Source organism: Apteryx mantelli, chromosome 4 (genome assembly GCF_036417845.1).
Source record: "Apteryx mantelli isolate bAptMan1 chromosome 4, bAptMan1.hap1, whole genome shotgun sequence".
NCBI lineage: Eukaryota > Metazoa > Chordata > Aves > Apterygiformes > Apterygidae > Apteryx > Apteryx mantelli.
The window spans coordinates 39,368,580-39,390,058 of record NC_089981.1 but is presented as its reverse complement, the minus strand read 5'-3'; the positions used below and the strand labels follow the sequence as shown (position 1 = coordinate 39,390,058).

Below are 21,479 nucleotides of genomic sequence, written 5' to 3'. Positions count from 1 at the left end.
GCGGGAGACTGCCCGCGGGGCTCAGCTGGCTTGCAGAAAGCCCTGTAGTGGTTTTTGGCCGTTCTCATCGGCTCCCAGACAAACGTGCCGGCAGACAGCACTGTTGCCCCGTTTCATCCTCTCAGGCACGTAGCGGGGTGAGCCGCGTCCGACTTTGGGACAAGCGGCCTCTCCCCGGCCTCGGTGTGAGGGAGGCGCCCGGGGAGGCCTCGACTCCAGCGGCGCCTCCCTCCCCCGGGACGCCGGGCGGCGGCTGCGCCCCGCTGCGCCGGCCCGGCCGGGGCCGTTGGGGCCCGGGGCCCGCGCTCCCCCGCGGCCGTTGGGGCCCGGCGGGCCGCGCTCCTCCGCGCCGCCGGGGGGCGCCGGCGGCTGCGCGCCTCGGCCGGGGCGTGGCGACGGCGCCGCCATGGCTGGGGGCGCTGCGCGGGCCGCGCTGGGGAGGGCTCGGCGCTCCGGCCGCTCCGCGTAGGGCCCGGCTCCCCTGCGCCGCGGCCCGGCCCGGCCCGGCCCGGCCCGCAGGTGAGTGGGGCCGCCGGGGGGAGCGAGGCGAGGCGAGACGGGGCCGGGCCCGGGCCCGGGCGCCCCGCGGCCGTGAGGCCCCGGCGCGGGGGCGGCCGGAGGGCCGCGGCCGCTCGCGGGACGGGCCCGGCGGGGCCCTTCGGGGCGGGGGAAGGCGCTGCGGCCCCTCTGTGCCCTGCCTCGTACCTGGGCCGAGGCCGGGGCGGACCGCGCTCGCGGCGAGCGTGGCCCGGCGGTGGCGCGGGCGGCCCGGCGGAAGGCGGGCCTGCTGCGGCGGGAGGGCCCAGCTAGCAGAAAGGCACCGGCGCCGACTGACCCTTCTCGTCCGTAAGTTATAAAGTTGAAAACTGGGCCTTTTGGTGCGTTCGCGGACGCCACGTTGATGCTAGCGTAATGGCAAAGCGGTAGCTGTACCTGCCGCGGGCGTGGAAACCGGGGAGGGGGAGGGCGGGGGGGACACTGCGCCCCCCGGCGCATCTGGGTCCCCGTCTGCTTTTAGGGCCGCGCAGCTTCTCGCCTGAAGAAACGCCGGTCTGAACCAACCTCGTCCGGCTGCTCAGATTGACATGTGTAACTCTGAGCAGCATGGTGCACCTGCGTTTCACTGTGCCCTTTGCACTGATACTTTCTTTCTCCGCTGATGCACTGTAAAAAGTATGTGCTACAAAGGAAGCATTATTTTTAAGGGAAAGTGTAATCAATATTATTAAAAAATACGGTGTTTGTAAGAGACACGATCGCTGTATAAATGTACATTTATATTAATTTTACAAACTGCTTGTAGTCTGATTAACATGGCTTCAGTGTTTGTTCTTCTTTGCTGCGTGTCATACATTTGTGCAATTCTTGTCCAGGAGCTTGTAAGTAATAGAGATCGTACAGACCATTTGAGAACAAGTTTAACTTAATTCATCAAAAGAATCAGCTTCTTGGCAAGCCATCAAACAGGGAGATCTATGGATAGAAGCAAACTCATGCAGATATGGTGAGAAAACAAATATATTAAAATGGTTTTCTTTCAACCTGCATGTTTCAAACACAAAATTATTCCAGGAAATGGACTTAAAATAATAAAACATTTATCTGAGTTTTTACACACCTCTGTTAATATTTGTTTTTCTATTGTGGTCTCGTGGAAGAGGACAGAAAGGGAACTACCCTTACCATGCTTGGTAATAAGGGGAGAGCAGCTCTGTCTCAGTGTTTCCTCTCATAGTTCTTATTTCTAGAAAAGAAGGGGAAAAGTCATACCTCAGCTTCAATACCTTACTTTAGCATACAATAGCTTCATAATGAGAACTCAAATGATTGCTCGTTCAAGCCATTTTTATATCAGAATGATTTTGAACAGATGAAGGGCAGATTAGGCACATGTGAGTAGTTCTGTGGGAGTCAGTGGGCTCCTTCTCTGTTTAGAAAGTCATCTGAGTAGGTGTTTGTTACAGGGGCCAGTAACCTGCCATGTAGATTATTCATGCTCAAGCTGGGGGGCTCTGTGACTGCCTAAATATGAGGTACTGCTGAAATGTGTCTTGCCTTCCAGTCTGTCCACCGTTGTGTGAGTATCATCATTGCCCTTGTGCTGGGCCCTGTGTTGTCCAACTCAGGGAACTAAACTACCCAGATGAATACATGATTAGATTTTTTTTTATTTTTATTTTTTAGCTGTGTTTGTCTGTGGCAGGAGGGATACGAAAGCACAGCTGCACGTGGGACTTTTCTTTTTGGTAGCATCCTATTGTGAGAAGAACCAAAAGTTCTGAGTTGTATTTCAAGCATTAGGAGAAATTGTTTCCTGAAGTTAAGCAGGCCTTCTCTTACATCTCCCACAATTTGTGAAAGGTTTGAGTATCCTGCCTGTTGCTTTTTAATGAAGAAGAGATTAAAGGAAATGAGTGCATAGTGGATGGCAATAATATTGATACAGTAGAATATGTAAGAGGAAGAGCAGGATGAGCTTCTAGCAGTGACGAGGTAGCATGGAACCATGAAAATGAAGGTGAGGAGTTTGAACTTGCTGGGAAAAGACAAATTATCTATCACTGAGAAAACTTCAGAGAAGTAACCATAGATAACTGATGCTCACTGCTTCTCTTATGCTGGATGACTGATAATGCTCTGCCCAGGAAATAGGCTTCCAAAGGAGGGAAAATGGTGATTAAAAAAAAAAAAAAATTCTGTTTAAATGTACTGCAAGGAGAAGGGATTGAATTAAGTATTCCAGCTTTCAGATTGCAGTTTCAGCAGATTCAGTGCTTTACTTTGTTGTGTGTATCTCAGAAGAAAAGCAAAAACCATTATTGGTTGACTTCATGCTGGGTAAAGAAAATTTGTTCAGTTTTGTTTCCCGGCTTGATTTGGAGAACTTGTCAACAGTAAATCCCTAATATAAGTAAAAATACATCAGAAAGTAGTAATAAGATATTTAGGTAGGAAAACTGGTACATGAAATGAATCAAAGTGATTGTATCAGTCAAAGCTGGAAATGAGCTAAAATATTCATCAGTAAAATGTAAATGCATTACCATTACATTTAGTGAGTCATTCTGCCCTCTTTGTATGTAGGTAACCCTTTTATGTATCTGGAAATGGAGCTTTTTACTGAGAGCAGATTTGATCTTATGGCCCTGGAGGAGTTATGGGAGAGATGTTTACTTACAAGTTCTGTAATTCCCTTCCCCAAGCCTGTATCTGGTTTGTTGACTTTTAATGTTAGAAAAGATTTTTAGCATAATCTAGTTTGACCTTGTAGATAACGAAGGCCATAGTTTTCAGCCTATGATTCCTGGTTTTAGCTTAGTAATGTTAAACAGCTTTAAAAGCAGCCTCTGCTATCGTTCTGCTTACTTTTTAAGATAAACTATGTGCTAATGTTTTATTATAAACTGTTTTCCAAATTCAGTAGCATTGACTGATACCCTGTGCGTGCATATTTCAAAAGAAAGTAATACAGTTTAGAAGGGACAGATTATTTTTCTTTGGACATTACTAGTTCAGCATGAGACTTATTGAACAGTTACAGCTCGGCTTCTCCCTTCATGCTGCTATTTGGAATATAATCCAGAGGTAGAGCAAGATATGTTATTCTGCCCTTAATATACATCTCCAAGACACAATTTGGAAAATATTGCATGAGCTGTTTTAAAGACTTTGCCAATTTTTTTCTCGTCCAAGCTTGTCATTGTTATTCAGTAAAGGTCTTTCTGAAACTTTGAGCTGCCTTGTACCTATTTGGTTTTGGAGGTTTTGTTTTTTAAAACCGTATTCTGGCACTTGTGTTTATTACGAAACTACAGCTTGCCGTGATCAAAGAGTGTAGTTATGTGCAAGTCTGATACTTTGGTACCATTTAGAAATTCGTGGGGCTCCGTTCTGAACAAGAGAAACAATGAACACTTGCTGTTCCTGGAGTTTCAGATGCTGACGTTTCAGATGTTGATCCATGATATCAAGGGTTGCAACCTTCATTTCACGTGTCAGATATGCAGCAGTTACATAGCAATTAATGCAGTATGGACTTCTTCAATGTTTTTACTCTTTATGTATGATTTTATAGAAATGTGCATTGACATAATCCCTGTTGTACAGCCATGGCAAGTAGAGTCTGTTTAAGGTCAGGTTAGATATTAGCAAGCTATATATGGTTTGTTCATTTTTTTTCTCTGTGGAAATGGCACCTATGCTGAATAATACTTTATGGCATTTTTATTTTTGAGACTAGTTTTCAGATTTTTTTTTTGTAGTATTGACACTTAACTGATTTGCAGTTTTTAGAAAAGGCATAATACACAACAATACTAATTTTATTCTTTCCCAGCAACTACCAATGGGAGCAATCAGAGTTGCTGTCGGAATTTAACAACCATTTTGAGTTAGCTTCAAGTATTTTACACTCACATATGTGGAGAGAAGTACAAGTTAACTAGTTATCTGAGTGTCACTGATATTTACTGTGATATTATTTTCTTTATTTTCTCATAGCCATCTTGAAACTATGTGGAAATGGGGTAGTGGAGATGATTCTTCTTCAAAACCAGTAGTAAGTATTGAATTACTATTAAAATGACAATTTCTTTAAAACTTCTGAAGTAGAAAATTTTGAATTGAGGATATACTAATCATATTTGCTTTTTATAAGGAAGTTTCTTAACTGGTTTTACCAAGATTCAGTGTTAGGATGCCAAGTCAAGTTGGCTTCTTGCTTCCAGTCTGCTTGGTGTTTAATTCTCCGTGTGTAATACAGCTGCTTGATTCCTCTTTGCTATGCTTATCTTGCTTTAGGAAAACATCTGTAGAAATTACATAAACTTTGTTGCAACTGTGTTTTTCATGTACAGTATGTTCAATATAAATATTTTATCACCAGTAAGTTCAAGAACACTATTACTGGAAATTATGATGAAAATCCAGTAAATGAGGAAGCTCAGTTTTAAATACCAACAGGCTTTGACTGTTTTGCTGTATTCCAAGTAAATATTCCTAACCCAACTTCTAAGATTTATAATTTCATGTTATTGGAAGGAAGTTCTCTGCTAGACTTGTGGCAGTATTCCTGAGTAAAGGAGTCCTTGTACATAAAATTGGTTGTCATTCAGTGTAACTATTTGTTATTTTTGTGGTTTTCTTTAACCATCCAAAATGAGGCTCCCCCCCTCACTTTTTTATTTGAAATGATCTATTACTGTAATTGTGTTCAAGTTTATTTTATGAGAACTTATTGATGGAAAGGTGAAGAACGCTGTTTTTTTGCTTCTTCCTTAAAAACTTAAGCTGCATTAGAAGTGCTGGATAGAGCAAATGTTCTTGAAAGATTTTGTTTGTTAATACACACAGGACTTAGGTGATTTTCAGGAAGACAGAGGGGAAAATTGTTGCTCATAAGAATTTGTAATCTAGACATGGGTTTATAAAGATGAGGAAAAGGAAGGTGCTGAAAGGAGTCCCTGAAGATGGGAAAATACAGGAATTGCTTTATCATGTTCAAATGTACTAGCATATTTTTCTGACTAAACTGTTAGGAGTTTTTTTGCACAGAAGAAATCAGATTATTATGGTTATGTTATGAAATCTTTTAAATGAGATTCTGTATCAGCCCTTCTGCTATTGTATCTATCAGACTAGCTAAAAACTGTCTGGATAGTATGTGTGAGTTTTAGTAGTGTGCTCCAATAAGATTTGAACGTGCTAAAAAGCTAATGACAGGTTTTGCACAAACAGTGTTGTTTGCACTGTTTTGTTTCTTCAAAGTGAACTTAATGTCTGCAGGCCGCTGGCTCGGAGCACGTGGGCAGCATGTCGCTGGCTGATCTCATGGAGCAGCTGAGGAGCACTGAGCAGCTGGTGGCACAGCTAAAGGAGCTCGTCAGAGAGAAGGATGCGGAGCTTCGCAGTAAAGACCGGCAGTTAAAGGTACTCTGTGTGTCGTCTTGTCAAAAGGACGGTTCAAAGAAAAAGAAATAAGAAAAAGGCTTTAGTCGTTTTCTGGGACACAAGTTTAAAGTCAGGTAGATCAGCTGTAGGAAAACAGGAAGCGGCGTTCACAGTTAGTTGGTTATGTTTCTTGGATGTTAGAGCTTTTTGCCAATGCATCTTCTGTTTCTAAAATTGTAACCCAGTTTGGGTATTACACAAGCAACGTGTTCCTTGTAAGAACAGGTGCATTTAATAAATGTAAGGGACAAATACCAATTTCAGACTGACTTTCAGAGAAACTCATGGTCATTTTAGGCTATATATGGAAAAAATGCCATCCCGATCATTACTGGACATTTAGTAGAGTGCCAATTTACCTCAAACTGAGTTTCTATAGATATTTTTCAAATTTCTTCTTCCATTATAAATTTTTTTTTGTTTTATAGTAGTCATATATTGTTAATGCTACTACATGTTATCCTCTGCTTTTGACTGGTGTTACTAGAAGGAATTTATATGTAATGTCCTGAAGACTTTTGAGGATTTGTCATTCTGTGTGATTTTTTTAAACATCAGTAAGTCTGGTCTGTTCCTGCGAAAGAGTATTTTTTATGCTTTTTAGAAATTGTCTTCTGTGGAGAGTAAAAATCAAGTGTTAACATATGAAATTTTCTAAAACTTATAAATTAAGGCTCTCCCTTAAACAAAATAAAATCTGCTATTGTAGTGTTATGAAACTGTCCGTCTTTGGGCATCAAAAAATAAAAGAATCCTAAATCAATGTTCTTGTTAAAAATGTAAGCCTTAACATTGTATTGACATTGTATCATAATGCTGTGGATTCTATATAGTAATAATATCCATGTGCAGAAAGTTTAAATCATGAAAGGGAGATTGTTTTCTATACGCAGACCTGTAGCACAGGTCGTAGTAATGTCTCTTCAGAGGAAAGATTTTTTGGTAATTATTTTAGATTCCTTGGGGGGTTTTGGTTTTTTTTGTTGTTTTTTTTTAATGGGAGGATTGAAGGATGCAGTTGTTCACATATTAATTTCATTCCTTCATTACTCTGGTGTTCGCAGGAGGAAAAGGAATCTGCTGATGCCAAACTTTCCAAAGTAAAGCTGCAAAACAAAGCCAAGGTCGCATCTCTAACCTCACAGTTGGAAGAACTTAAGAAACAGTTATCGGCATCAGGAGGCCTAGAGGCAAAAGCAGAACAAAAAAAAGTAAGTGTCCTTACATTTAAAAGTAGACATAATTTCTGTGATGCTGCAAAAAACTGTGTGCTGTACCCAAACGTGGAACCGAAGTCTAAATTTTGAGCTGAGTCAGATTAGGATCATGGTAGGGTGTGCAGGTGTTCTTTGTCCATCTCTGTGTTTCTAACTCATTCCTATTCTATCTTTTTATAGTAATTTAGAAAATTATATATTCCTTTTGATATCTTTTAGTAACTTTTTTTTTTTTTTTTTTTTTTTTTTTACTAACCTTTGTCTTTAATATTTGCAGCTCAAACTTTTAACACATGAATCAGGAAGATAAGTTGATGAGGAAAAGTGAGAACAAAACTAACTTGTTTATTTTAACATCCAAGATAAAAATAGAAATGTAAAAATGGTATTGGTAGCAAAACGTAAATGCGTAAGAATCTCTCATTTAAGAGACCAGTGTTCTACTGTTAACAGATTCAGAGATTTTAAAACCTGTTTTTAGTAATGGAGAGGTTTGAGTAGACTTGTATATCTTTAAAGTAACATATTTTGACTTCATAGAACTTACAAAATAACTTCAGTGAGGCTTTAATGTTTCTAGGTTGCTTCTTTTTTTAAAGAGATGCTGAAATGGGACAGAGATAGATCAGTCTATTGGAGTCCCAACATGTCCTCCAAAGCATGGAGTAGCTGATTATTTATGCTTCCGATCTATTTTTCTAGTAAAACATATTCTTAGCAATTGGATTTGGATATTTTTTGTAAAGGCAAATAATTTCTGTAACTCAGTATTTGTACCTACTGAATTTTGGTTAGAAACGTTGTTCTTTGGAGCTGTTTAATTTACACTTAAAGAAAAGTCCCCCCCAAATACTTCCTTGTTCCTCGGACTGGATTATACAGATTACACTTGTCAGAGGAATTGTATGCCCTTGTAGCATGTTTCAATCCACTTTGCCTCAATGACTATCATTAATAATTAAAATTTGAAGATTTTTAGAAGCTTGATATAAATACTGTTTCTGCTTTGGCTAGTTTCTACTTGGAATACTTAAAATATGAGAGAACTGAAACATGAACCATGAGTAAACTCCACTTTTTTTCACCCGTACTGTTTGAACAGGTAGAGGTGCAGAAGTCAGTCATTACTTAATTATGGAATGTAAACCTTCCTGCCCTTGCAGGCATCAAGAGATGGCGACCAGGAAAATGCTGCTGCAAATCGTGGGAAAATATTAGTGCTGAGAAGGAGAATTGAAGAACTAGAATCCCAGATCATACAAAAAAATGAAGAGTTGCAAAAAAAGGTGGTGTTTTATATGATGCTAAGTGTATGTTTTTTTCACATTCGTGGTGTGGATTATATTTAAAGACCTGACACACATGCTGAGAACGTTCTCTACTGAGAAGACAGAGAACAACCTGCCTAGGCCAATGCAGTGAGAATTCTCTCATTTGTGTCTTCAGTGAACACTGAGGCCTCAAGTATGCTTTTATAGCAGTTTGAACAGAAATGGAATAGACAAACAAAAATATGAACTTTGTGGGTTAATGTTAGCTTTAAATCTCTCATTTTGAATGAAAATGCTGTTTTGCTTCTGTTTTTCTTGTTGGAAAAAATAAGTCATAACAGGAAGAAATGTAAGCAAGGAATGATTTCATTTTATGGTTTATAGTTGTTCTGTGCGGTGATCTGGTCTGTGGACATTACTGTTGACTGTGGAAAGCTGCATGAATATGAATGCTGCAGTACTTCAGAGAGAAAGAGGCTTACTAATTAAATGATTGATAGTCAAAATAGATTCAGGCTGTAAATTTGATTTTAATTGTTTCAGTATCCTAAAATAGGCAATAAGGAGATAAACAGTTCAATCCTGTCTTCTATGCTGTAGATGATAGACGTATAGGTTAAATGCCCTCTTTTCATTTTCAGAATGCTGAGTTGGAGGCCCAGCACTGTCGAGGGGCTGAAATGGATGCCATGCTAGCAGAAAAGGAAAAGAAGTTAGCTGAAAGAGATGCCTATATCATTGATTTACAGATAGCATGTGGATCAGGTGGTGTTGCTAGTGAAATATTCTTGCCCGATGAAGAATTGAAGGTATCATATTAGAAACTCAATTATAAAATCTCCATAGATGTTTCAAGGAATCAGCAAATTCTGATGTGTTAAACAGTGGATCCTGCTCTGAAGCACAAATCCTCTGCAGTTATTCATGTGAATAAAATTTCTCTATTGATTATTTTCATTTATGTTAATAGATCTGCATTTGTTTGCTTCTTTTCCAGAATCATTTATAGGAGAATCTTGAAATGTTTTGCAGTATTATGCTGACAGATTTCACTTAAAAGCAGACCTGAATTTAGATTTTAATGCTTTAACTGAAGAAGGCGCTAGTAGTTAGCTTCACGATGATTGCTTTGTCTGTTTCCTGGGTACATTCCTCTAATTGTTTTATGGTTTGCATTCTGAAGAATCAGCTGTCCATGAAAGAATCATCACTACGAAGCATGGAGATTCTGGTTCAGAATCTTACCAAGAAGGTTGGAGACAGTGAAGAAAAGTGTAGCTTGTTCCAGGAACAGATTGAGAGTCTTAAAAATAATCAAAATAAAGAAAGAGAGCGTTTCCAAGAAAGAGAAGCTACATACATGGAAAATGTAAGTAAACCCACTGTAAAATGTTTACATTCTTTGGTGGAAGAAGTAGTATCCTGGCTGTGCTGCCACTATCTCAAGAACTTCTGTCTAACTTCACTAAGAACTATTTTCACTAAGAAATGCTATTCTTACCTTTGGAGGATTCTTGAGTGAAGATTGAGCTGGTGATTAGATGAAATGAGAATAATGAAACAGTAGGTATTTTGTGCTAGTGATAACTGAAGATGAAAGCATTGTGTGAGGAAGGACTTCAAAGATGTGGCTAACGGTTGGGAACAGAGGAATTAACGTGTAGCAGGGTGAAATGAGTTGTGCAGAGTTCTAGTCAAACAACTGCCAAACCTCTCTTCCTTATTTCACTACATCTGATGTTGTGCTGCCAAAAATGTACACGTGCAGTGGCTACTAGTGTTTTTGGATTATTTTAACTATTATCACAATATGGCTAATTGGCAGATTGCTTTCACTTGTGCTGTGAGCTGTCTGGCACACTTTTGAGCGTGGGAGCATTGAAAAAATTGTATTTTCCTCCTGATTGACTTTGGGGAAAAAAGCTGAAAAAGTTTGGTATACTTAATGGGGAACTTTTCTAGAAAAGTTAGTGGCTGGTAAACAGGCCAGGACAAACAACAGCTCCTTAAATAATATTAAAAAAAATAAATAAATTGGAACTAGGGAACACATCGTCCGTTTCTTGGTGCTATGAGGCTCTTCCAGCCTCCTCTGAAGTTAAGCCTCAGATTTCAGTGTAACGTGCTTGACACTTCAGAATTTAAGTTCTACCATGTGCAAAACTGTTCATCTCAGTATTGCCTACATCATTTGATGTTTATTTACCTGTACCAGAAATACTACTTTGATCCTGAACATGACTGCCCCTGTTTAGTACCACATAGGTATTAATTTTGATACAGAAAATAAAGGAAGAGAAACAGTGGAGACTATAAAAGCCATCTTGATGAGCACAGTGTACTCACTCATCTAGAAATCTGGGTAGGACTTTATGTGAAAAAGTGCTTATGTTGAAAAAGAATCTTGAATTTTTATTCAAAGTATCATTAGCAAGTTCCTCAGAGTTATATCCAGTTCTTATAAAAATCATAAGGTAGCTAATGAAGACACACTGGAAGAAGAATACAAGTATTTGAGGGGGGAGGCAACTATGTTTCAAAGCTGCCACTTGGGATTAATTCATAGAAACATGCTAGAAATGGATGTGGTCTGTGTGAACTTTTGGAAATGAAATAAGTATCAGAACAGTGGCATCCAAGAAGTGAAAGTGGAGATCTGTGATGTTAACAAGGATTAATAATAATATCCTTCTCATTTAAAGTTTGCTACTGTGAAATTGAGACAAATTTCATTGAAGTTGAGGGTTTATCTACATGCACCACTGACTTCCAAATCACTGTGTAGACTGTTAAGTGGAAGCAAAATTTAGACTTAAGATAGACTGTTATCTCACTGTACTTTTAATTAGACAATTCAGTGTACTTTTAATATAACCTCATGGACTAGTTTCATATTTAATTTCTATATGTTTTCAGGTTTGTATGTTTCAAAATATTATCCAGGAAAAGGAAAAGGAACTGGAAGCACAGAGAGAAAAGCATGAGCAGGAGCTCTTTAAATTAGCTGCTAAATCTGACGCAAGTGCTGACCTAGAACAGGTATGTTGGTTTGGAAACACTGTAGCTTGTTTTGACTTAGCCATGGGAAATTTGGAATCATATAATTAATAAGTTCTGCGCACAATTCAGATGTCTGGTTGGGAAAAAAATAAAGTTAAGTCTTTTTCTTTCTCTTCTGAAAGAGAGAGAGAGAGAGGAGGAGAAGGTCCTGGTGGACAAGTTGACCATGAGGCAGCAATGTGCCCTTGTGGCCAAGAAGGCCAATGGTATCCTGGCCTGCATTAGGAAGAGCATTGCCAGCAGGTTGAGGGAGGTGATCCTCCCCTTCTACTTGGCCCTGGTGAGGCCACACCTGGAGTGCTGTGTCCAATTCTGGGCTCTCCAATACAAGAGAGACAGGGAATTACTGGAGCAAGTCCAGCAAAGGGCTACTAAGATGATTAAGGAACAGGAGCATCTCTCATATGAGGAAAGGCTGAGAGAGCTGGGACTGTTCAGCCTGGAGAAGGCTGAGAGTGGATCTTACTAACGTGTACAAGTATCTTAAGGGAGGATGTCAAGAGGATGGGGCCAGACTCTTTTCAGTTGTGCCCAGCGATAGGATGAGAGGCAATGGGCACAAACTGAAACACAGGAAATTCCATCTGAACACGAGGGAAAACCTTTTTACTGTGAGGGTGACTGAGTGCTGGAACAGGTTACTGAGAGAGGTTGTGAAGTCTCCTTCCTTGGAGATACTCAAAAACTGCCTGAACACAATCCTTGGAAACATGCTGTAGGTGACCCTGCTTAAGCAGGGGGGTTGGACTAGATGATCTCCAGAGGTCTGTTTCAACCTCAACCATTCTGTCATTCTGTGAAAGTTTTAACTCCTTTATTGATTGCTTGATTTTTTATTTTTATTTTTTATTTTTTTTGCTAGTTACTAAAGGCCTTGAAACAGAAGCTCCATGAAAAGGAAGAAGTCATGCTGGGAAGGACACAGGTCATAGACATGTTGCAAAAAGAACTGGATGCCAAGGACCAGCAATTGAAAGTAAGAAATAGCTTATATGGACCACTCAACTCATCTGGTCAGTAACGAATTCAAAAAGCTATTTGGTTTTGTACAAAAGATAATTTTGCATGAAGTGTTTACCCAGTGCTCTCGGAGGCTTTGACATGTGCTAATCAACCATAGTTGGGCAATCAAATATGAATTTCAGTTAGGAAACGAACTTAAAGAAAAAGTAAAGCCCATAAAATATAGCACTGTCAAATGACACCCTTAGCTTGTCTTTATTCATTTTGGGAACTCGCCATGTAAGGAAGGCTTTTTGCTGTCCAAGATTTCAGTTTCTCTAGTTAGCTACTGGAGCGAACTCCAAAACTGAGACTTTTCAAAGAGAATGTTTTGCTAGCAGCGTGCTTTTCCTTTGAAAGTGTTTCTACTGATTGCAAAAGCAATCAAGCTTATCAAGATTCTTTGTGTTTAAGCACCTAGCATGAACCTTTGAGTGCTGCTACTTCAGTTCAACAATGTAGAAAAAGGACATTGTGGTCTCTCAGATAGGATTTTAGGACTCTTTGCTGAAACAGGCACACTATAGCCTGTCCAGGAAATGACGGGTGCTAGGTCCAGCATTTTAGCTATAATCTTTTCAGCAAATTCTCATCTTATTAAGAGGGCTGTCAGAATCAAAATCTGTTAGAAATAGTTTCAAATACATAGTCAGGTAGAGGTGATTTGTACTGTCCTGCTCAGGTGGTTAAGTTCCATGGCAGTTTAAGCCTAGATAAATTGGTGCTTCATTTGTCTTTTCCATTCATTCTTGTCCTTTGCCTTATGCTGAGTTTTTTTTTCCTTCTGAGTTAGATTTTTGTCTGGGTTAGACGTATCTTCCTACACAGAGGTACTGCAGGAATAGATGGTACTGTAATGCTAGCACACTGTGGGGACAGAAATGCACACCTTGTGGGTAGGAGGAAGGCTGGACTATGGCAGCATTAATTTGAAGCAGTTTAAGCAGGAATGCAACCTCGGCCTTAGTATTAAGAAAGAAAAAAGCAGGAAACCTTTATTTATTTACATAAGCAGTTTTAATCATGTTTGAAAATGTTCACTCTGTTTTCTGCACAGCTTCTTTACTTGGACAGTTTATATTCCTATGATACATAAGTTTTATGTATCTTGAAAGTAGTTGCTGTACAGCATGTCTAATATGAGTAGACTTTTCCATTACAGTGATCTGCAGTCTTTTCTGCCTCTTTATATATTAAAATAACTAATGTGAAGGCATTAAAAATAGAATAAGCAAGAGAACTATCAATAAAACAGAGTGTAAAGATGAATTAAATCACAATTCACTAATTTCTGAGGAGGCAGGTAACAACATCTGGATGGAATTGTAGCCAGCATTCTTTATCTTTGGTATCACCATTAGAGAGATCTTCTTCCATTTTTTTTATACTGCATAGAACCAAACATTCTTCTTTTTTTATTCCATTTGACCTATGAAAGAGGTTGAATATAGTTTTGACTCAAATCGTGATGTCCTTTTATTGGAGTCTCAGCTAATGCCTTGCAAAAGTCACAACTGAAGTATTTGTTGTAGAGCCAGCTGACCAACAGAAGCACTGATTTTTGATTATAACATTTGGAGAGGTATATAGGAATAAAGATATAATATTTGACAGTGGTACTGAAAAAACTTTGTGTTAAAATATAAAAGAGATTTTTTTTTTTTTAAATAGGAGGTTAATGAAAACCTGAAACATCTTCTGTCTGAAAAAGAAAACCTCCAGTCAAAACTGGATGCTGAGAAACATGTAATGAGAGCCCAGTTAAGAGACATGATGGAGAAACACGAGCTTGAAATGACAAAAGTTCGGGAGAAATATAGTGCTGAACTGCATGAAATTCAAGAGAAACATGAAACTGAGCTGCAAGAAAAAGATCAGGCCCTGTTTCAGCTTAAGAAACAAGTGGCAGAATTAAGTGGTAATGGACAGAATAACTCAGAAGAAGTTAGAGATCTGGAATCTGTAACCAAAGAAAAGATGGAAGAATTAGAAGGTATCCTATTTAAATGTAATCCTTATATATGAAGGGTTCCTTTTCCACACCGTTACCTATTTTATGCCAAGTTCATACCTGTTGCAAGTAGAACTTCATCAAATTCAATGGAAGAGTTATCTCCAAACTAATTAAGAAGTATCAGTACTCAAATACTATGATGGTGAAGGCTTTAGGCATAACAAAATAATCTCATGAACTGTAAATTTCACCCTACGTTTCCTGGTGTTATGTTTTTCTTCTCTAAATGCAAAAGCTGTCTAAATTGTCTTGTAAAAATGTTAATTACTTTTAGTAATGGAGTTAAACATAGATCTTGAGAAGTACTCCAATTGCATTAATAATCTTTCTAGGGTTTAAAATAATTTTTATGTCTGTTTCTTAGTACAAGTGAAATTGAAAACAGAAGAGGCCAGCAAATCTGAAGCTAAGTTTCTGAAAATGAAGGCTTGGTCTAAATCAAGAATCAAACAACTGGAGGATGAACTGAAAAATGTATGTGTAACATTTTGTATTTAATATTAAATGCCTGTTTTTGAATCTACTGTGCTTGTAGATCCGATTGGAAAAAGTGAAATATAATGTGAATAGAATATTAAAAGAATTTCTTCAAAGTATCCTTACATATGAATAAATATATAAAATTTGGATGGATGTTAAATGTTGATACAAGAGAAAATTTCAACAAAAAATAGTACCAACTGGTATTATCAGCATTCAAAGTAAATCTGTTAGAGACTAACTAGTTTATTGTACTTTCAAATACTAGAAAAACAGCTATTCTAAATCATATTAAAAAATCATTTAAAAAGTTGCATTGACTTTACTGTGTTTCTGGTATCTTGATGCATTTGAAAAACTTTTAACTACTTTCTCCTTTAGTTTTCATCAAAGAATAATGACATATCTGCCTTAAACAATCGTGTCTCAGAATTAGAAACTGAAAAGAAAGAACTACAGTCAAAACTGCAGTCGTTACATGAAATCAGAACTCAAAATGGTAAAAAAAAAAAAAAAAAAAATCTTTTGAATTACTTGTTTTTTGTTTTCTGCTGAGGATGATTCAAAGTAAAGTGACAAAGATAAATGGATTTTCTTGTGTTCGTTTTAACAGGAATAATTTTTAAAGTGTTTTTTCTGTTTTTTTGTTTGTTTTATTTACAGATTACGAAGTAGCTTCGTGCAAACGTGAACAATAGCATAGAGTGCTTAAGTCAGAATTACAAGTCAACTTTTCCTTCCCTAAATCTACCTGTGCATAACACTTCAGCCCTTGATGTGTTTAGACTTAGGCTTTGGCAGAATGTGCGTAAACTTTTCCATTAAGTGCAAAAGGCATCTTCTTAGGATGAAAAGCAAGAACAAATATATTTGGAAGATTTGAGAGTATTACAATAAACTTTAAGAGTTGTGAGCTTTTAAGTAAATGAAGAATTATCTCAAATATTTTTCCTTCTGCAAGTATTTGAGGGAGAATTTCCCTAGAGAGGGAACTAAGCTTAAAATGAAGCTGTGTGAGGGGTTTTCCATTTCATGTTGTGATATTTTTTCCAGCTCCCTTTTTGTAAACTGAAGATGGTGGAATTTTCAGTCCACCAGTCTAAGTTGTTAGTTATTTAGATTTAAAGCATTCATCTGTATTTAATAATCAAGAAATCAATTTAGTAGTTAGATGGGCAGCATAGCCCAGCAGAAGTCTTTCAATTAAAATAAATCCTCACCTGAATTTTAATTTTGAATGTTACTTTCAAATTTTGACTGATCTTCCTGTTAGTTTTGTGTCCTAATGAACCTAATATATTGTTTTTGTAGAAGAATTGTTGACTAAGCTGGAAGTCTATGAAGAGCAGCAAAGGAAGTTGCAAGCTGATCTTGACCAAGTTACAAAGAGAGCTGCTTCACAGGTTAACTGCTTAAAATTGATTTATATGAATGATTTATTAGCTCAAACGGTGCTAATTATACTTTCAAAAGTGTGTTAGCTGGATCTTGGAGTGGAAAACTAATTTACTAATATACAAAACTGACATGATGTCAGCAACTGTCCAGTTGGATAACAAGCTTTGAATTACTTAAAGATTGATTTCTACCGACTTTTTCACATACCTTAAATTACATTTTCTTAACAGTTTACTATTTATTTAGTTGCATTTCACATAAGTTATCACATGTTGCTGCTATTTTCTATGCAATCTGGATAGCTTTCAGCAAGCAAATAACAGGCAAAAATCTTAACAAATGTACAGGTCCAGATGACAAAGTGAGAAGAATCAGAAAATTTTACTAAAGGACTTTAGATGTATACATTAATCACAGTAATTTTGTACTAGCAGCAGAACTAGTTTAAAACAGATTAATGTATTTTGCCCCCCCCCCCAATATATATTTTAAATTTTGTAGAGAAGTTGGAGTGGTTTTTGTGGGGTAAAATCTTGCAATAGTTTTTATTTTGATGGGAAGACGGAAACATTTTTACTAATTCTGGTTAAGAAAAAAGGTAATAAAGGTTTATTTTCCCACATAAATAAAGTTGAATTTTTTTTTCTTTTTCTATGAGACATCGTTGAAGATGAAAACTTGCGACAAAAATATTTTGGTTAAAAAAGCCATTTTTGGCTTAAATTTTTTTTCACATTAAAAGTGCAACCAACAATAGTATTCTACATATATTACTAAATGATAAGACTTGCTTTTTACATAATCTACCATGATAATTATCTGCTTTATTTTCATGGGATTTTGGTTTATGCAAAGTGGTGAATTATAATGGATTGTTTTCCCTGTGAGTGGTTTGCGAACTTACAATGTCTGTTACATTTGCAGTGGGATTTGGTAAATATATTTTTCATGCCCAACTTCTCTTGTTAGGCCAGTGAATCAGGTAGTGTGGATGAATTGCAGAGTCAGCTGTTGGAATGGCAAGAGATTGTACCAGAGTCCGAGGAGTCCCATGATCAAGTCAGAGAAGTCAAGTCTGCTATGGCTTTGCAAATGGCTCAGATTGAAGAGGAGAGAGAAGGTGAATTATTTTATTTACGATAAAACTAGGTGATTGTGTCATCTGTGTCTGCAGAAGTTCAGATTAAATTGATATATTCCGCCATGATTCATTTGTGTAGTCATAAGATGTATATAGCCAGTGAAATTGCTTAAGCTTGCAATTTCTACTTTGTCCTATTTCCTTGAATCTGTTTCATAAATTCATCCTTTTCATATTTTTATGAGTAGATGTGCTTAATCTATTTGCCATCTGAGTTGCTGCTCTTTACGACTGCTTGAACTTGCTTTGGAAGCTTGCTGTCTACATACGAATGGGAACTATAGTGTTGGTCAGAACTTGATGATAGAAGATGGTGCTTTAATAAAATGTACCTGAGTTGCAAGCTCATTATAGATCTCTTCAAAATATTGTCAATCAGAAACCTTTTTAGAACATTTAGGAATCTGTTAATAAGCGTCACCTGTATAGATCAATTGAATAACAGTAATTGGTAATCATTTGGGGCTGGTAAAAAAAAAAAAAAAAAATTACCTACAGAAAGTAATAATATGTCAGGTAGTCTCAAGTTTTATACTTTCCTAAATTATTAATAAAACAGTTAATGAGAAAATGAAGCAGTTCCTATTAAAACCTATAAAAGTTAAGTTAAATTTCAGATAGTTTTAGTGTTCATTTTCCATGTCGTCTAGTACTTTATTATAACTTTTCTCCTTTTATTTAGCTGTGTGTGGATTAATGGCACATTTTAATGTGCACAACCTACCATTATAATTAATACAGTTAGTTAATTTGGGTAGTCTCTTTTAATCTGTGATTGAATTATTTTTCATTTACATGATCAATTTAAAGTTCAGTGTAAGCATATAAATGTTTTAAGAATCACGTCTGTTCTTTTTGAGGGATTTGTGCACGTAATGCTTTGGGCATTGTAAGAGAATAATATTCCCTTCATTAAAAGTACCTGTTATCTCATCTGTGGCAACTACAGATCCACATGCAATATTAATAACAGTTGTAAAATTTCATCTGCATCAGTCCACGTTTAATTTTGTTTTTTTTCCCCTTGGGGTAAGCATGACCTTTCTGTTTCTTTTTTTCCTGCCGTTACACCTGATGAGCACTCAGCGTCCCTTCCCCCTCCACTCCTACCCTCCACTGTGATTTGGTCAGCCAGTGAGAACATAGTTTCCCATCAGTTTTGTGCATGCAGGTTCCTGCAGCGATGGCAACTTGTAATATACTGTTGCTGATTTCTTCTGTTGATGCCTCTTTTGAGGAAATTGCCAACAGTACCTTATAAGATTTGTCATTGATGGTATGTGGTTTTTAGTAATACATGTAGCAAATGCTGTTTTTATCTTGATTTTTTTCCCCCTTGCAATGCCTATGACTTTATTTATATTAACTGAATCATCTTTCTGCATTCTTCTTTATAGTAATAGCTGATTTCATATTTATGTTGTAACCTTATTTGAAGAAAAATTTCTTGGCTTGCTGCCATTAGTTGTAACTAAGTAAGAATCAAATTTATTTAGATATTTTTAAGAGTATGTGAAATTCAGTGATATTTAAAACATATATATATATATATTCCCTCCCATAAATTGCAGAACTTTGCATGCATTAATATTACTAATATTTTAAGCAATTTATAACGCTACTACTCATTCCATGCATGGAATAGACAATGGGAATTTGCCATATATGGCAGTTGTCTGTGTTAGAATGAATGTGCAGGGAGCTGTGTAAGCCTAGAGGATGGCAGTATTGATACCATTTATAGACTCTGGCTTGTTTCACCTGCAAACCAATAAAGATTGTGATACTTGGTGTGAACAGTCACACCAGGAAATGTAGACACATAATTAGTTAATTTAAATACAGTGTGTATCAGAAGAGTATTCTGGAAAGTATTTCAGTTTTTATGTTAGATATAATTGCAAATCAAAGGCTTCTTAAGTTGTTGTAAAATATAGAAAATATATTTACTTACTAACTGTTGTTAAAGCAATGCTGAATTTACCTGGAGGCATTTTAACACTTGCCGAAGTGTTCTAAATCATTCTAAAGCTTTGATTTCTAATACCTTCAGATAAGAAAAATGCTTTCTCCATTGATATTGTCACTTTTGATGTGACAATGGTAATTTCATTCTTTTTTTTCACTATCAAGTATTTGATGATTTGGGTTACTAAAGGACCATGTATCATGCTTTATGATTATACTTAAAAACAGATTGCATGGAGATCAACTTTAAGAAATTTGAATTTGTTTTTTCAGAGAAGGGATCAAATTCGTATACTTATCTGAAATAGCACTTGCTCCTTGAGTTGTTCTGACTACAATGATATTTCTTGCAAAGAGAGATTTAAGGCATGGGATCAGAAAGACATTTATTTTTACAGCTTTGAAGAAATGTGTATTATGATTTTAAAAATTAATAATTTTAGAATCCATATTTGAAAACAAAGATGTGCAAAACAAGCCCTGATAAAGTGACAGTGCAAGAAACCACAGTGTAATTAAACCCAAAAAGTAAAATACAGTTTAGCAGTCCTATTCAAAAGGTTTTTTGAAGTCATCAACTTTTTTTCCTCCAATTTTTTTACACGGTTCAGTATACAATTGCAAAATATTACAGGAAGAACTCCTAATTACAGTTAATAGGTGTTACCAAAGTGTGTTTTAATGATATTTGTGGTCCAAGTTATCCTGGTACAACTCGGATGAAAGCTGAGAATTCCCAGTAGGACTGAATCTCCTAATAGTTTGTTTTTTACCTCACTGGTGCACAGATACCAGTTTTCTGAATTTTATGGGCTGTGAGGACAATGGTGGATTGATATGGTTAAGTCGAAAATCGAATTTATGTAGATGTGTTACCTCTTCAATTAAAGTATGGAGCCGCCTTTATTTTCATTTCTTTGCACTGGCTTTTCTGTTTTGTCTGCTTTGCATGAAACATCTGTTTTCTAATCTGTCACCCCAAACATGTTTTGTCATATCACAAAACAGATGGGAATGTACTTAAAATGAAAATTCATTTCTAACAGTGAACAGGATACATACTTAAATTTTCATATTCTGAATTTATTTAGTGTGTGTATTTGCAAGTGATTCTGTATTTGCCTTGAAAAGGATGGTATTAATGTCTCATTAGATGATTTTGATGCCAGTTTGCACGGTAACACATGCTTGTGACTTCCTCAAACTCTCTGACTTTGTAGCTAACACTAAAATTAAAGTTGAGAGGGACACATCTCATTTTGATAGAAATGCATGTGGTTGTTTAGTTTATAAAAATTACAGCTGTCTCAGCTGATGGCTTTGTTATACAACTTAGGTATTTTTAACCTGGTAAATTTAACCTGGTAAATTGAAATGAGGTGTAATTTGGCATTTTAATTGGTTGTATTCTTCTAGTATCAACATAACCTCACCCCTCCCAGTCTCTTCTGTAAAGTCTTCTTTTAGAGCTGATGAATAAGTAAAGTTAGACTTCAGTTTGCTTCCTCTTAGTGAGATATGCAGACTTTTTTCTTATGTTCTACATAGCATTGTTGGAGGGAAATCTCAAGGTGAGTGCAATAGATTGCTTCTATAATCTTGTTCCTGTCATTCATTCATAGGGACTTTGGTCTGTCCCTGATCTCTTTTTCTGTAGTAGTGTCTGATATAAATGTAATTGCTTTCCTGTGGCACAAAACTGATTGAGGATGACTGGTTCTTTCCTGGCTGCTCTGATCCAGCCATAGTCTCAGGGCAACAGGAGCTGGAGGAGGAACTGACCACAGTTCAAGGAATTGGCAGGCTACACCAGGCAAGAAGAAAAAGCAACCAGACCAGCAGGAAGCTTCAGGTGGGTTAGAGGGTATGAGAGTCTATTTTTACATGTATGCTAATTAAAAACATGGAAAGTCTTATTATTTATATAGCGCTTTACACTTAAGTTCTTAAGCCCTTAATGTGTTTAAACCAGTCATGTA

General features: G+C 37.3%; 1 protein-coding gene across 1 annotated transcript in view; it reads left to right on the top strand.

Annotated features, from left to right (window-relative positions):
• The first annotated feature begins 1,338 nt into the window (after window positions 1-1,338).
• LOC106498134 (golgin subfamily B member 1-like) overlaps window positions 1,339-21,479 on the top strand; it is a 47,153-nt gene continuing 27,012 nt past the window's right edge. The window contains exons 1-15 of the mRNA XM_067296279.1: window positions 1,339-1,504; window positions 4,501-4,558; window positions 5,785-5,928; window positions 7,014-7,160; window positions 8,330-8,452; window positions 9,079-9,246; window positions 9,621-9,806; window positions 11,354-11,476; window positions 12,360-12,473; window positions 14,171-14,492; window positions 14,878-14,987; window positions 15,375-15,492; window positions 16,305-16,396; window positions 17,361-17,511; window positions 21,198-21,352. Of these exons, the coding sequence (XP_067152380.1) occupies window positions 1,476-1,504; window positions 4,501-4,558; window positions 5,785-5,928; window positions 7,014-7,160; window positions 8,330-8,452; window positions 9,079-9,246; window positions 9,621-9,806; window positions 11,354-11,476; window positions 12,360-12,473; window positions 14,171-14,492; window positions 14,878-14,987; window positions 15,375-15,492; window positions 16,305-16,396; window positions 17,361-17,511; window positions 21,198-21,352 (2,040 nt within the window). The 5' untranslated portion in view covers window positions 1,339-1,475. The remainder of the gene's footprint in view (window positions 1,505-4,500; window positions 4,559-5,784; window positions 5,929-7,013; window positions 7,161-8,329; window positions 8,453-9,078; window positions 9,247-9,620; window positions 9,807-11,353; window positions 11,477-12,359; window positions 12,474-14,170; window positions 14,493-14,877; window positions 14,988-15,374; window positions 15,493-16,304; window positions 16,397-17,360; window positions 17,512-21,197; window positions 21,353-21,479) is intronic.